Source organism: Rhinatrema bivittatum, chromosome 8, assembly GCF_901001135.1.
Source record: "Rhinatrema bivittatum chromosome 8, aRhiBiv1.1, whole genome shotgun sequence".
Lineage (NCBI taxonomy): Eukaryota > Metazoa > Chordata > Amphibia > Gymnophiona > Rhinatrematidae > Rhinatrema > Rhinatrema bivittatum.
The window spans coordinates 276336532-276354171 of NC_042622.1; the positions used below are offsets into that span (position 1 = coordinate 276336532).

The window sequence follows — 17640 nt, forward strand, 5'->3', positions numbered from 1 at the left end:
CATTCCCCCCCATATCCCACTCCCCCTACATACACACATACCATTCCCCCCATATCCCACTCCCCTACATACACACATACCATTCCCCCCATATCCCACTTCCCCCTTACATACACACATACCATTCCCCCCATATCCCACTCCCCTTACATACACACATACCATTCCCCCCATATCCCACTCCCCTTACAATACATACATTCCCCCCCATATATCCCACTCCCCCTACATACACACACCATTCCCCCCCATATCCCACTCCCCCTACATACACACATACCATTCCCCCCATATCCCACTCCCCTTACATACACACATACCATTCCCCCCCATATCCCACTCCCCCTACATACACACATACCATTCCCCCCCATATCCCACTCCCCCTACATACACACATACCACATTCCCCCCATATCCAACATCCCCCTACATACACACAATACCATTCCCCCCAATATCCCACTCCCCCTAGCATACACATCATACCATGCCCCCAGATATCCCACTCTCCCCCTAACAGACCACACATACCATTCCCCACCATATCCCACTGACCCCTACATACTCACACATGACCAGTCCCCCCCCAATAGCCCCACTCCCCGTACATACCACAGACCATTCGGCCCCCATAAGCCCACTCCCCCGACAGTACACACATACCATTCCTTCCCCCCATAGCCCACTCCCCCTACATACACATCATACCATTTGCCCTTCCCCCCATGAGCCCACGCCCCCTACATACACACAGACCATTCCCCCCCCATATCCCACGCCCCCTACAATACCACACATACCATGCCCCCCCCACATACCCCACTCCCCCCTACATACACACATACCATTCCCCCCCCATATCCCACTCCCCCTACATACACCCATACCATTCCCCCCCGTATCCCACTCCCCCCTACATACACACATACCATTCCCCCCCCATATCCCACTCCCCCTACATACACACATACCACTCCTACTCCCCCCTACATACACACATGCACACTACTCCCCATGCACAACACACACGCAGCACTCTCAAACTCCCCCACACTCCCCATTCCCCCTACAAACACGTTCCCCACTCCCCCCTACAAACACACACACACGACACATGCACGTTCCCCCCTCCACACACACCTTTCCCCCCACACGTACCACTTCCACCGCGCGCACACCACTTCTCCAGCCACCCTCCACACACGAACACAAAGAGAAATGAGAAGGAACAAGTGTGCTCACATCCTTGCATCCTATCACCTATTCCACACTGCACCCTACCCACATATCACCCCACCTCCAGCTGCATATACTCCCTTCACACACACAGAACAGTGAGGAGAAGGGGAAAGAGTGCCCCCTACCCATATATACATTCTCCTTACATACACCCCACCTATACAATTATCTCCTCCCTGTCACCCACACAAATGAAGCGGAGAGTGTGATGGAGGGACAACAGACACAGACCTCACCACACTGCCAACTCAGCTCTCATATATATAGTAGGGATGTGAATCGTTTTAGGACGATTAAAATTATCGTCCGATAATTTTAATATCGTCTTAAACCGTTATGGAACACATAACGATTTATCGTTATAAATCGTTAGAATCGTGAGCCGGCACACTAAAACCCCCTAAAAACCCACCCCGACCCCTTAAATTAAAACCCCCACCCCCCCCAACCCCCCCCCCCAATAACTTAAATAACCTGCGGGTCCAGCGGCGGTCCGGAACGGCAGCGGTCCGGAACGGGCTCCTGCTCCTGAATCTTGTCGTCTTCAGCCGGCGCCATTTTCCAAAATGGCGCCGAAAAATGGCGGCGGCCATAGACGAAAAAGATTGGACGGCAGGAGGTCCTTCCGGACCCCCGCTGGACTTTTGGCAAGTCTCGTGGGGGTCAGGAGGCCCCCCACAAGCTGGCCAAAAGTTCCTGGAGGTCCAGCGGGGGTCAGGGAGCGATTTCCCGCCGCGAATCGTTTTCGTACGGAAAATGGCGCCGGCAGGAGATCGACTGCAGGAGGTCGTTCAGCGAGGGATCCGGCGCCTCGCTGAACGACCTCCTGCAGTCGATCTCCTGCCGGCGCCATTTTCCGTACGAAAACGATTCGCGGCGGGCAATCGCTCCCTGACCCCCGCTGGACCTCCAGGAACTTTTGGCCAGCTTGTGGGGGGCCTCCTGACCCCCACGAGACTTGCCAAAAGTCCAGCGGGGGTCCGGAAGGACCTCCTGCCGTCCAATCTTTTTCGTCTATGGCCGCCGCCATTTTTCGGCGCCATTTTGGAAAATGGCGCCGGCTGAAGACGACAAGATTCAGGAGCAGGAGCCCGTTCCGGACCGCTGCCGTTCCGGACCGCCGCTGGACCCGCAGGTTATTTAAGTTATTTGGGGGGGGGTTCGGGAGGGTGGGGGATTTAATTTAAAGGGTCGGGGGTGGGTTTTAATGTGCCGGTTTTTCGATTTTTCACGATTTTTCACGATTTTTCACGATATTTTACCCCCCCAAACGGCAACAATACGATTCCCTCCCCCTCCCAGCCGAAATCGATCGTTAAGACGATCGAGGACATGATTCACATCCCTAATATATAGTCATCTTTGTAGCTCTGTCCTCTCTCACCGCCATACACACACACACACAATTAAGGAGAGAGGGACAAAGAGAAGAGTGAAAGGTGAAAAAAGTGCCCCCACCAATACATCCCCATGCCGACCCACCCCACACAAACACTGCTCATCTACACCACTTCCACCTCCCCTTCATATATGGCCGTGGCACGGGGGGGGGGGGGGGGGGGTGTGAGGGAGGACAGAGCTACAAGATGACAATGTGAGGGGAAAAAGTGTGAACACACCCCACATCCAGACCACAGCTCCACTCACTTTCCTCTCTGTGTCACCATCACCACCCACCTACCACTATCAACTATCAAGATATTCTTCCTTAGACTCTTGTCTCTACTCATACGAAATCCCTCACAATATGATGCAACACTGTTTACCTTCATAATATGCACATCTTTCACTACGTTTATAACGTAGTCATGTATCTGTACTATACCTTATTATACTGTGCTACGCTATACAAATGTTAGAATTGATGTAAGTTTACTCCCTCTAAATACCTTGCTTTTGCATGTAATATTGTTATTTTTATAAGTTTTAAACTGTTAAATGTATAACGCCCCTGCGCATGTTCTTGTTCCATGTACACCGACGCGATATCTCTGATGAGCGTCGGTATATAAAAACCAATAAATATATAAATACCCACGCTTCCCACCAATTCCCTCCCCTCCCTCACCCACATTCACAAAGGTGTGAAGTGGGGGAACATGGGGAGGGGGACAGATTGCAAGGAGGAAATGAGGACTATATATAGAGTATAACGGGGAAACACACACATAGCACTGTCCTCTCCTCTCTCAAACACACACACAAGGGAGGAGGGGGATAACGTGCACAACCCTACATGTCCAATCTCCACCACCTGCTTCCCCCGTGCATATTACATCTAAACTACCAGTTCTCCTCCTCCTCCTCCACGCACAAAGGGATGAGGAGAGGTGAAGTCTCCATCCCCTCTACACCTCTAATCTACAACACTTCCCCCACTCCAAAAAATATATTAGGCAGAGAACAAACGGGCTACAAAGTAGAGCAGCCAACAGGGACAGTTTGTGCACACCCTGTCCACAACGCCACCACCACACAAAACAGAAAGAGGGAGAAAGAGTATCCCAGCCATATATTCACCGGGGCAGGGCAAGAGGAACAAAGGGAGACTACAAGAGGGAAAGGGAGACCATGTGGAGAGTGCACGCACAGACACTCAGGTGAGGAGAATAGGACAACATACACACGTGCCCCTTTCTGTACACCCTCACCCGCTGGAGGGGCAGGGACACAGCTCCTAGTAATATGAAAAAAACACAAGCCTCTTCTAAAGTGATAGCCATAGTTTACTTCAGGATTTCATTTTAAAAAATACAATTAGGATGGAGAGACGTCCAGCAGCTCTGTGGCTCCTGACAAAAAATAAACTCCAATGAGTTAGGAGAGAAGTAGAAGACGCTCCTCTTTTCCAAGCCTCAGCACTGGCTCCATCCCAACCCCACAAATACTCAACATGGTTTCACAATGAGTAACTGCAACATACTCATACTTGTGTGTGAGTTTCCAATTATGTCCTTAATCTGATGGCCTGTGCCAATTTTTCCGTTACACAAGTCCAACCAAAATAACTTTTCAGGTCTTGCGCCAATTCTGAAAGGAAGCTAAAGCACAACCCAGAAAATGTGATAACAACTATCAGTACACCAAATGACTGTAGGCTGTCTTCAGGCTGAGCCATTAGAAAATATACAAATAAAACATTCTTACCATTTTGTATCATAATCAATTAATACATAGTTTTCCATTGCGAGTTTGAGATCTGGGATTTCTTCACAGACCCATCTGAAATAGAAAAATATAAATCAGAAACCGACTAGCTTGGCTATAGCACTATGCAATGCAACACAAGTCATCCATAGTTAAATTCAACCTCTGACATCTCAACTCTCCTGAGAGCAAGGTCTCTTGGAGGCAGCAAATTTAAGTTTTCAAAAAAAAAAAAGAAAAAAACCAACACTTGGGGCCAGTTACATGAATATTTGCAGAAAAGGTTCCCGTTCACTCAAGCATACAGAAGGACATCACTAGTAGCATCTCAATAACAAACGTCCCAACACTGTGAAAGCAAAGCACACTAGTGTGCACAGAAAAGATTTTGGTAGACATTAGAAAACTGCTGTACCTATAAAATGTTCTACAGTCCCTCATGAATTTTACTTTACAAAAGGACGAGTTTCTACCATTATTTTAGTTAAAATTTCAATGGGTCTGCAACATACTACGATGCCATCAGCTATGGCTGTGTAGTTACCATGTTGGTCTAATTAATGCATAGAAATAAAGACCAATAAATATTAAAAATGTATAACGCGGTATCTTTTTATTAGACTCACTTAGGGGTCGATTTTAACGTGTTGCTCACACAAAAATGCCCATATACGTGCATATGTGGGCCACATGTGAGCAACATGGATTGTAAAAGCTGCAATTTGTGTGTGTATATTCACTTCCAAAAAATAAAGAGGTGGGATAAGGGCGTCCTGCGGCATGGCCACCCATTACACATGTAACTCCATATTTTAAAACCGGAGGCCACAACAAGCAGCAGCTTGTTAGCTGTGTAACTTTACTGCTGCTCCCAATGCAATTACAAGATGAAGGGGCCGGATAAAACTGGGGGGCATACAGGATGAAGAACAAGAAGGGTCTCTGCATGACCTCAAAACTGATTAGGTAAACTGGTGGACTAATTGGAAAAAGTGGGAATGTCCCTCGCAAGAGCGTATTTTAAAGGAAAATGTTGAGATTACTTACCTGATAATCTCCTTTTCCTTAGTGTATGCAGATGGACTCAAAAAGTGGGTATAGTGTGCTCGTGCTAGCAGTTGGAGACGGATCTGACGTCAGCACGGGCACATATACCCCCGTAGGAAGTGCAGCAACTCAGTAATCTTCCTTGCAAAAGCTGTAGCTGACCAATCGATTAAATGAACAGGATTACCCTGACCGATTGATAGTAGCTGGAGACCGCCAGTGTTCTCAACAGGAAGGCGTAGACACCCGGCAGGGTGGATGCCCTATTATAAGAAAAACATGGCTTACCGTGAGTCGGTGAATCCCCATGTATACCGGCAGCCGGGCGGGATGCTGAGTCCATCAGCATACACTAAGGAAAAGGAGATTATCAGGTAAGTAATCTCAACATTTCCTAGAGTGTAGCAGATGGACTCAAAACAAGTGGGATGTACAAAAGCTACTCCCGGACTGGGCGGGAGGCTGCCCGAGGTCCGTTCAGGATTGCCCTCGCAAATGCTGTGTCCTCCCTGGCCTGGATGTCCAGACGATAGAATCTGGAGAAGGTATGGAGGGAAGACCACGTCGCCGCTTTACATATCGCTGCAGGCGACAGCATCCTAGTTTCTGCCCAAGAGGCTGCTTGTGCTCTGGTAGAGTGAGCCTTGACCTGTAGAGGCGGTAGTTTCCCTGCTTCTACGTAGGCTGCCTTGATAACCTCTTTGATCCAGCGGGCGATGGTTGCCCATGAGGCCGCTTCCCCTTGCTTCTTCCCTCTGTGAAGGACGAACAGGTGGTCCGTCTTTCGTACTGCTTCCAACATTTCCAGGTATCTAGACAGTAGCCTGCCGATGTCGAGATGGTGTAGTATTCGACCGTCTTCTGACTTCTTCAAACCTCCCGTGGTAGGCAAGGATATGGTTTGGTTGAGGTGAAAGTGAGAGACCACTTTGGGTAAGGAAGGAAGGAACCGTGCGAAGATGGATAGCCCCTGGAGTGATTCTGAGAAACGGATCACGGCAGGACAGTGCTTGTAGCTCTGAGATGCGGCATGCTGAACATACAGCCAGCAGGAACACCATCTTCAAGGTTAACAAACGGAGGGACAGGCCTCGAAGTGGTCTGAAGGCAGGTCCTGCTAGAAATTCCAAAACTAGATTGAGGTTCCACAGGGGTACTGGCCACCTCAGTGGTGGACGAATGTGTTTGACTCCTTTCAGGAAACGTGAAACACCTGGGTGTGTGGCGATACTGTTGCCGTCACTCCGGGGACCGTAGCAGGATAGTGCTGCCACTTGAACCTTGATGGAATTGAGGGACAGACCCTTCTGAAGTCCATCTTGCAGGAAATCCAAAATGATAGGGATTTTAGCGGCATGTGGATTGGTGCTGTGAGTTTCGCACCAGGCTTCAAATACTCTCCAGATCCTTATATATGTTAGTGATGTGGAGAACTTGCGTGCTCGGAGGAGTGTATCTATTACCGGCCCAGAGTATCCTCTTTTCTTCAGTCGAGCCCTCGCAATAGCCAGACCATAAGAGAGAATTGAGCTGGATCCTCGTGGAGGATGGGACCTTGCAGCAGCAGCAGGTCCCTGTGTGGAGGCAGTGGCAGTGGATTCCCTGCCAGCAGTCTTCTCATGTCTGCGTACCAGGGTCTTCTTGGCCAGTCCGGTGCCACTAGAAGAACTAGGCCTCTGTGCTGCTGAATCTTGTGTACGATGGTGCCCAACATGGGCCATGGAGGAAAGGCATATAGCAGGATCCCCTGCGGCCATGGCTGTACCAGGGCATCGATCCCCTGGGATAGCGGATCCCGCCTGCGGCTGAAATATCTGGGTACTTGAGCGTTGGACCTGTCTGCTAGTAGGTTCATGCCCGGCGTCCCCCACCGATCCACAATCATCTGGAAAGCTGTGGGCGACAGCTGCCATTCCCCTGGATTTAGGCTTTCTCTGCTGAGGAAGTCTGCCGTGGTGTTGTCCTTCCCGGCGATGTGAACGGCGGAGATGTCCTGGAGATTTGCTTCCGCCCAAGTCATCAGGGGGGCTATTTCTAAGGATACCTGTTGGCTTCTGGTTCCGCCCTGTCGGTTGATGTATGCCACTGTGGTGGTGTTGTCTGACATCACTCTGACCGCTCTGTTGCGAAGTCTGTGGACAAATCGCAGGCATGCTAGCCTGACTGCCCGTGCCTCTAGTCGGTTGATGTTCCACCCCGACTCTTCTCTGTTCCACCGCCCTTGGGCGGTGAGTTCTTCGCAGTGTGCTCCCCATCCGTTCAGGCTGGCCTCTGCAGTGAGCAGGATCCAGGTTGGGGAGGACATTCTTGACCCCCGGCTCATGTGGCCGGGCTGCAGCCACCACCGTATCTGATTCCGCACTCTGGCTGGTAGAGGTAGGTGTGTGGCGTAGTTCTGTGATCGTGGGCTCCACTGAGATAGGAGGGCGCGTTGTAATGGTCTCATATGAGCCTGCGCCCATGGTATCACCTCCAGAGTGGATGCCATAAGGCCGAGGACCTGTAAGTAATCCCAAGCCGTGGGCCGAGTGGCGCTCAGCAGGGCTTGCAGACGATTCCGGAGCTTTGATCTTCTCTTGGAGGTCAAACTGACCCTGTCTTCCTGGGTGTCGAATCGGACTCCTAGGTAGTCCAGCGACTGAGAAAGCTGTAGGGAACTCTTGTTCAGGTTTACTACCCATCCTAGGCTTTCCAGAAGAGATATAACTCTGTTGGTTGCCCTTTGGCTCTCCTCTGGGGACTTTGCCCTGATCAGCCAATCGTCCAGGTAGGGATGGACAAGAATTCCTTTCTTCCTGAGGGACGCCGCCACTACTACTATGACCTCGGTAAAGGTTCGCGGCGCGGTGGCTAACCCGAAGGGTAAAGCTCGGAACTGGAAGTGTTGATTCAGGACTTGGAAGCGTAAATAGCGCTGGTGATCCCGATGAATTGGGATATGCAAGTAGGCTTCCGACAGATCTAGGGAAGTGAGAAACTCCCCTGGCGGCACTGAATTTTTGACAGACCGCAGAGTTTCCATGCGAAAGCTGGGGACCCGTAGGTGTCGGTTGACTGACTTGAGGTCCAGGACGGGCCTGAAAGTGCCCTCCTTTTTGGGCACTATGAAATAAATGGAATAATGCCCAGAATGTATCTCCCCTGTAGGCACTGGGATTATGGCCTTTAGGGACAGGAGCCTTTGCAAGGTGACTTCTAGTGCCGCCCTCTTGAGGGGTGAACAAGGAGATTCCACAAACTTGTCCGGTGGGAGCCGAAGAAAGTCCAGGTAGTACCGTTCTCGGATGATGGCGAGGACCCATTGGTCCGAGGTAATCTCGACCCACCTGTGGTAGAAAAGGGTTATAGCCTGCCCCATATGGCTGCTACCCCCGGATCTGTCGGCTGATTGTCATTGTGGGGTGCGGCCGGGACCCAAACCCACGCCGGTTCCCCTCTTGTTGCGCTTAGTCCGAAAGGACTGATTCCTGGCCTGTGGACGAGGTGCTTGGTAACGAGTCCTGTATGGGTTGAAGCACTGCGAGTTTCCACCTCCATCACTGCTCTCTACATTAATGGTGGGGGTGGAAGGGGAATAGAACAAGGAGCTAAGAGAAACAGATAAGAATGAGAGAAAAAATGTGTGAGGCTAGCTGGGCAGACTGGATGGGCCATTCGGTCTTCTTCTGCCGTCATTTCTATGTTTCTATGGATGGTCTAGGAAAAGGGCGCTGGCTCCTCCTTGGCCTGTCTTCTGGTAGACGGGGTAATGGAGAAGCGCCCCATTTATTGGCCAGTTTCTCGAGGTCGCTGCCGAACAGGAGGGATCCCTTAAAGGGCATTTTCGTGAGGCGTGTCTTGGAAGAGGAGTCGGCCGACCAAGTACGTAGCCAGAGCTGCCTCCTGGCTGCCACTGCGGATGATACTCCCTTGGCTGCCATACGGACTAGATCGGAGGCTGCGTCAGTGAGAAACGAGAGAGCTGATTCCATCTCTTCTCCCGGGGTGTTGTTCCTGGCCTGTGATAAACAGGAACGCGTCACCACGGTGCAGCAGGTCGCAATTCGTAGGGACATGGCTGCTACCTCAAAGGCTTGTTTCAAAATGGCGTCCATGCGCCGGTCATGTGTATCCTTGAGGACCGTCCCCCCTTCCACCGGAATGGTGGTGCGCTTCACAATTGCGCTTACTATGGCGTCTACCTGAGGGCACGCCGGCAGTTCCTTAGCTGCCGGGTCTAAGGGGTACATGCCAGCCAAGGCCCGACCCCCTTTGAATGAGGCCTCCGGGGCATTCCACTCCAGATCGATTAGCTGCTGTGCTGCTTGTAGGAGGGGAAAGTGGTGAGTCATTTGACGCAGGCCCTCTAACAGGGGGTTCATTCTCAGTTCCCCCGGGGTGTCATGGCCCAGAAGGGCCAGTTCAGACAGGCATTGAGAAATCAGACCTGGAAGATCCTCTTTCAGAAAGAAGCGCCTCATGATTCGGTATGGTTCGATCCCCGAGGGAAATTCTCCCTCCTCGGGGGGCTCTTCGTCTTCCTCCGGGCAATCTGAATCCCCATAAGTGGGGCTTCCGGGTGAACGGCCGTGCCTAGGCCTTGAGGGTCCAGGGGCCGGGTCATCCGGTACATATGGACCTGGTCGGGGCGCAGCCTGCATTGTGACAAAGGCATGAATCCCCTTAAATAATTCCACCCAGGAAAGCGAGGCCGAATCTGGCCATAGGGGCACCAGGTCTCTCGGGTTCCCTAGCAGCTCCCCGCTGCCTGCTAGGTCCAGGGTGTTCCCTGAGGAACTGTCAAGTACGCAGGGTTGCGACCGGTGCTGGCCTGGAGCTCCCAAGGCCTCTTCACATTGGGCACATAGGGAGTCTGCTTCCTCGCTCTGTGTGGCTCTGAGGTTGCATGCAGAGCAGAGGCTTATGCCCGATACTGGAGGTGCCAGCTCCGCTGACGCATGGGCTCTCTTACGCTCCATCTCGTCTATTAACCCAGCCAGAGTCTGCGCTTTGTAATATGCACGAAAGATGTGCGCCGAACAACGTGCGCCTATCAACGGGCGCCTATCAACGGGCGCCTATCAACGGGCGCCTATCATGAACGGGCGCCTATCATGAACGGGCGCCTATCATGAACGGGCGCGTAGCGACGTGCACTTAACTTGTGCGTATCAACGTGCGTATGAACGTGCGCCTATCAATGGGCGCCTATCAACGTGCGCTTAGCAACTGGCACCTATGCGCTTAGCAACTGGCGCCTATGCACTTAGCGGCGGGCGCCTAACAGTATGCGCTTAGCAACTAGCGACTAATAGTATGCGCTTAGAAACATGCGCCTATCAACATGTGCGTATTACAAACCAAACCAGGCGAATGGCGACCTCTGTGGCGGGCTGCCACATAGGCAGACTCTGCTACTCCTCGGTTCCTCTGAGACCAACAAGTAAAGATGTACGCCTTACCTTGTCTTCGGTGCTTCCCGGCTGCAACCCGAGCGGTCTCCGGCTGTGGGGGGAGAGGGTGATTACCGTCACCGCCGCACTCGAGGAGGTGCACCCGCTGCCTCTAGGCCGCGCCCGAACTCGTCTCGCTCGGGGGCCAAGTCCACGACGGGACTGAGGCTGCCTCTAGGCTGCGTCCGAGCCCTTCTCACTCGGGGGCTAGGTCCCTGCCACGAACCGGCCACCGGACCGAGACACTCACCTCCGAGGGACCACAGCAATCACCTCAGGAAACTCAACCGGGGGAGTGACCGAATGGTATCACCGCAGGAGTGCGGGGCTCGTCTTCAGGTAGGTTTCTGTTAAGAATTTAGGATTTGGAAAAATAAACGCTCAGCGAGCGTGTGTTGGCTCCAAACTGCTTTGGAGACAGAAATTACTGAATTGCTGCACTTCCTGCTGACGTCAGATCCGTCTCCAACTGCTAGCACGAGCACACTATACCCACTTGTTTTGAGTCCATCTACTACATGCTAGGAAATTGGGTCTTACCTGCTAATTTTCATTCCTGTAATACCACAGATCAGTCCAGACCAGTGGGTTATGCATCCCTACCAGCAGATGGAGTCAGACGACAAAACCTTGAGGCACTGCTATATACCAAATGTGCCACCTGCAGCTCCTCAGTATGTCTCTGTCTCCAGCAGATGGTGGTGGTGCATGCCTGCAGCTCTTGGCTGAATTCTCAGGAGTTGGTTGCTCCCCGAGGTGCCAGGTTCTGTTTTGGGTCATCCCTTGGGTAGAGCCGGGCGAACGCTGGGTTGGATACTCCTGACGGTGATAGCCCAAGTTTCCCAGGACCCCTGATAGCCAGGGGACTGGCTCCCTCAGCGGTCCCGAAGAGTCCCTCTGAGTGTCAGCTAGCCCAGGGGAAGTATCCCCTTTGGGGACAGTTTGTTGTTTTTTTCTTGGTTGAAAAGTTAAGTTTAAAAAAAAAAAAAAACAAACATTTCCCCTGAATTGTTTTTGTCAGCGGCTCTGCCAGGTGCCTCAGTCTGTTCGGCAGGGCTGAGCCCGGCAGCCTCTCAAGCGCAGGAGGACTCTGGAGGGGGGAGCAGGCAGCCTCTTCAGGGTTGCAGGACATTCCTTGTCGGCGGAGGTAGGTGCCTCACTTTTCATTATTGCTTGGCGGTGCTGAGCTTATTTTACTGCGGCGGCCATTTTGTTTTTGGTTTCTTCTCTGCCGGCTGCCTTCCCGCGTATCTGCTCAACGGGGCCGGGCTATTTTTGGCGTGTGCGCCATTTCAGAGGATTGAGTTTTTCCCACGCGATCTCGGCTGCGCTGCGATCTCCTACCCAGGGGGTCCCCGGGGACTTCGCTGCGGGGCGAAAATGGCAGAAAAGCCTCTGGTACAGGCATGTAAAGCCTGTGGTGAGTGGTCGGCCTTCCTGGACTCACTCTCCCTGTGCACTTCCTGTGCTATGGGCGGGCCGGGGGGGGGGGGGGAGGGGGCCTCTTCTAAATGGCTGAAGCGGGTGTCAGCTTTAGGGGCAAGTCTCCTGCAACCTCAGCTGCACCTGTCAGGAAGGAGTCCCAGGAAGACCCTCCCCCACTGTCCCCTGTGGTGTGGGGGACATGGAGGGATACAGAGTCAGATTCCAGTGGTGATGAAACGGGCCCGGGTAGTTTTTCACCCGAGTTCGTGCTTCTCATGCATGAGGCCTTTTTGGCCAGGAATTCAGCGAAGCGCAAACCCCAGGAGGGCAGTTGGGGGCCCCCGAAACGCCAACGCTCGGGTCTCACGTGCTGTCTTGGCATCTCGACAGCTCGGATGACCCGCAGGGGGAAGACATATCCTCGGCCCCAGGAGGATGCCGTGGCAGACCTGGATGAGACACTGTCCCCATCAGCATCCAGATTTGGGGAGAATCAGATGCAGGGGGAGCCCGGGGCGGAGGGGGAAGATCCACGTGTGGTTCGTCTGTTTAAGAAGGAGGAGTTGCGAACCCTTATTCCTCTGAAACTGGTGGAATTGGGGCTGAAGCTTGCTCAGAAGAATCCGAAAATGAAGGGCTTAACCCGGTCCTGGACGGGCTCAGGGGTCCACCTAGCGCCTTCCCTATCCTGAAGAAAATCCAGAAGCTTATTAGTCGGGAATGGGACGCTCCGGAGGTAGGCCTCAAGGTTGGCTGGGCGATAACTAAACTGAATCCGGTGCTCGAGGACCATTTAGAGTGCCTTAAGACTCCGAAGGTTGATGCGGCAGTGTCAGCAGTCACTAAGAAGACTACCATCCCGGTGGCGGGAGCCGCGGCTCTAAGAGATGTGCAGGACTGCAAGCTGAACTTCACCTTAAGGGTGAAGGGGGGTTAAGAGTGGGGGGGGGGGGGGGGGGAGGCTTTGGAAGGTAAATCCTCCGATTCCTCCAAAGATAAGGATGCTTCCTCTTCCCAGGGGTCGTAGGGCCCCTCTCACTGCAACTCTCCAGAGATGCGAGAGGATGAAGGCGCACCTGGATGCATGGCCTGATCCTCAATCCACCGAGGGAAGCATCGGAGGCAGAGGGCTTCAAATTCGTTGGGTCCGATGCTGCCATCGGTATCGGGGGCACAGAGAGAATCAGTGGAATCGAATCAGAGGGCCCTGGGAGAGCTGGACGATAGAGGGTCACCACGAGCCTCCGGCCTGCCATTGAGCCCAATAGCCTGTCCTCCTCCAAGGACTCGCACCAGTATGGGGCCCAGTGGTGACAGCAGCGGTGTACTCACAGGCCTCTTGAGGGGCTTGTGGCACTGGTGCCAGCTGTGTGGGTAACATACCAAGCAGCATATCAGCCGTCCAGTAATAGTGCAAGCATCAACAGAGCAGTTTCCTGTGGCAGTGAACCAGAGGCTCGAGGCCTTGCAGGGCCAGACTCTCTAGCTCCTCCTCAAATGCCTATGAGGACAGCATGGTCTGAGGCGGAACCGGCAGAATCGGGGAACTGCTTGGAGGCATTGGTGGGGTTGGAGGGGATGATGTCCTCCACCCTCGACCACTTCATGGGAGGCACCAAGGTCGATGCCTTCTCACGGTCAGGCTTGGAAGGAGGATCGATGTCAATGCTTTCTGGACTTATCTTGGCAATCCCCGCAGTCCTTCCCCGAAGCCAATGGAGACGTTGAGGAGCCTGACCGGGATGAAAACGGACAATAGGCGGTCTCCTGCACCAATTTCGGGACCAGACCCGACAGGAAGGGGAGAACCCGGTGGCAAAAAAAACCAGGGCCTCCTTACAGAGCAGAGTGGAGATCTCCAACACAAAGGATGGCTCCAAACGTTCAGCCCTGAACAATTTTTCCACTTTGTTGAGGCAGGCCCTAGGACCCTTTGGGGTCATGTGTGCACAAAGATCACAAACTCTGACATCGTGTGAGGCCCCCCAGACAAAGGACAGACGTCGTGGGGATCTGTGATGGACATAGTCCAGGGGCACTGGAGGAAGCCGGACGATGCCATTGGAAAAAAGAACGTGACGCATGGTCAATGGTCGGCGGGTACCAACGAGGTGCGCCGTCGGCAATCGACCGTGATGACCTGAAAAAAAACTTACCAATCTCTGAACGAAGAGGGTGAGGGACCCTATGGGACACGTTGGAAGTAAAGAACAATTCTAGCACAAAAGAAGTGCGAGCTCCTGAACCGTGTGGCAACAGCTTCGCGGGAAAGAAGAGACTGAAGAGGGACCCCACGTGGACGTGTGGCTAGTGGCATTCTGGGCATGCTCAGTATGCCAAAGTTTCTGCTGGCACAATGAATCCCTAATTCCCTGGGCTAGGACTGTAAGGGTTGTTTTGAATCCTGTTGAGCTGTCAGGAATCTAAAACCTCACTTGCCTGATAAGGAAGTGCTACTGAATAATTTGTTTCTCCTGCATATTGTAAGACAGGACCCTGTTTTATGTTTGCTACTTGCTTCTTTAATTAAAACTGTTTGTTAACTCTGACTGTTGTACCCTGATCAGATCACGACTCCTTGTCTCCAAATGGGTGATGGACTACTGCACTTCCACTGTAGTCCAGCGACTGTGAACCATCTAGCCCAAATAATGCACTCCTCCCAACCACTGAGACTGGCATCCAAAGTCACAACAATCCAATTTGGTGTATCTAAGTCCATTCCCTGTCAAGGTGACAAACAAAGCCATCAGTACAGACTGCTTCTGATCAGCCTTGGAAACAATTTCTTTTTGTAATCCTGCAAAAGTGGGCTCCACCAGGACAGAAGAGCATTCTGAAATGGATACTAATGCTAATGCTGCCTTTGACATTAGGACTTGCAGATAATCCTAAGTTTTAGACATGGAATCTTTCAATAATCAACAAACTTGACCTTATATCTTGGCCATTCTCTTGGAGGTCATTAATAACCTGCCCTTCCGAGTACTGAACTAGGAACCCAGAAAATTTAATTCCTGCGTAGAATCCAGCTTGCTTTTGTCAAAGCTGATCACCCAACCTATAAGAGGTGAATTACTATGGAAGTTGCCAACCAAGACTCCTCTGCTGTCTTCGCTCAAATCGACCAATCATCCAGATAGGGATGAACTAACACTTTCCTCTTTGCAAAGTAAGACTGCTACCCCACCATACCCCTTGGAAAAAGTCCTTGGTAGGTTCACTGCTGCCTTACATTTTCATTCCCCTCAAAGAACCACAAGATCAGCAAGTATTGGGACATTACCCATTCCATCCCCTAAAATCAGCACATCTAGAGAAAGAGCTATATCCATTGCTGGGCCACAATTATGGAACTCCTTACTGCAAAACTTAAGACTTGAACCAAATACTGGAACATTTAAGAAAGGTGTTAAAACTTAACTCTATGAGCAAGCATTCTCTTAACTCTATAGTTCAAGTTCCATGATTTAGTAATTTATTTTTTATTGTTTTTTAGATGTTTTATTAAAAATTCTATGTATTTTATGATTATAATTCTGTAATTCAAATGTATTTTGTGTATTTGACATTTCACTGTAAACCGATGTGATGTTTCCTACGAACATCGGTATATAAAAATGAATAAATAAATAAATAGTCCAAACAGATGCACCCAGAACTGAAAATGGTCTCACAAAGACCAGAACCCTCTGATGATCCTGTCAGGTATACTTCGGAGAGATCCAGGGACAAAATAAACTTCTTTTCTGACCGCTTTAATCACCACCTAGAGCATTTCCATCCAGAAATGTGGAACTCTTAAAGGCTTCATTTTCGTGCTTCAAATCCAGAATAGGCCTGAAGTTCCCTCCTTTTTTTGAACCACAAAAAAAACAGAAAGAGTATCTTGTCTCCTACACTTGCTTTAGAACTAGAACCACAGCCTTCAACTGAAGGAGATGCTCCAATGTAACATTTACTGCCTCCTTCACTGAAGAATGACGAGGAGAATCATAAAGGCATCTTTCATGCAAATTCTAAAGTTTAGCTTAGTTTTTCTATCTTACTTAATTGCCTTTCTACCACAGGTAAATTAAAGCTATGTACAGTCATTACCAAAGGCAGGCAATACAAAATAAAATGGTAGCAACGATAGCAATAAAACAGCTAAAACACAATTTGAACTAAAATAACAGGCACAAAAATTTAACAAAAAATAACATAAGGACAAATCGAACATGGTAATAAATTTTTAAAGCAAAATAAAATGTGGATAAATTGCCTAGTCGGTCAGTAAATTGGGCTGCCGAAATAAATTACATTAGGTAAATAGGAGTCAAGTCTCTGTTAATTAAAAATTTGGGAAAATAACTGTCTTAAGACTTTTCCTGAATTTAGAAAAATCCTTCAAACACAATATAAGTGGCAAAGAGTTCCATAGACTAGGCACCAGTAATAAGAAACATATCTCATGGATTCTTTTAAATCGGATTTCCTTAGGAGACGGTAGCCTTCTTTAACAATTGAGAGGACCCACTCCTCTGTTATAATCCAATTCCACTCTCCATGAAACTGGAATAGTCAGCTTCTTTGAATTGGAGAGCAAACCCTTTGGATCTCACTGCACACTCTTGGAGGCTGTGAAGCCCCTGCACTGCCATCCCTTGGGTTCATTCTGCCTGTACAAAAGGACTGAGATCTATTTCTGACACAACCTGAGGGGAAACTCCTTTATCCAATCTGTAATATCTTGCCTCCCTGAACTTGAGCCTACTGGGGGAGACCTCTGGACAAACCCTTAGGCTTGGCTTCTGGTAACCTATGTGATTTCTTCTCACGCAGGATCTTCACCATCTTTTCCAAATCCTCTCTAAAGAGAAGTCTTCCCTAGAACAGCAATTTACTCAACACCACCTTAGAGTAGGAGTGCTCAAACCTGTCCTAAGGGCCCCCCCTCAGCCAGTTGGGTTTCAGGATATCCCCAATGCATATGCATGAGATTTATTTGCATGCACTACCTCCCACATATTCAAATATTTCTCATGCATATGCATTGGGGATATCCTGAAATCGGAGCGGCCTCGGAGGGAACTTTCTTTCCAGCGCCCCCCACCTTTCCTTCCCCTAACTAACCCGCCCCCCCCCCCGCCCTAATTCCCCCCCCCCTTATTTCAAAAGTTACGCCTGCCCAAGGCAGGCGTAACTTGCACGCACGGGTCGGCTGCCAGCGCGCAATGTTCCGGTCCGTGGGCTGGTCCGGAGGCCGCAGCCACGCCCCCAGAATGCCCCCCGATGATGCGCCAGCCACAACATGCCACCCCCCCACACCCCCCCCCACCCCACCCAAGAAAAGCACCGGGACTTA

General features: G+C 51.0%; 1 protein-coding gene across 1 annotated transcript in view; it reads right to left on the reverse strand.

The window, feature by feature from the left end:
- DOT1L (DOT1 like histone lysine methyltransferase) overlaps positions 1-17640 on the reverse strand; it is a 590530-nt gene that overhangs the window by 457924 nt on the left and 114966 nt on the right. Inside the window, 1 exon segment of the mRNA XM_029610991.1 lies at positions 4390-4464. Coding sequence (XP_029466851.1) covers positions 4390-4464 — 75 coding nt within the window.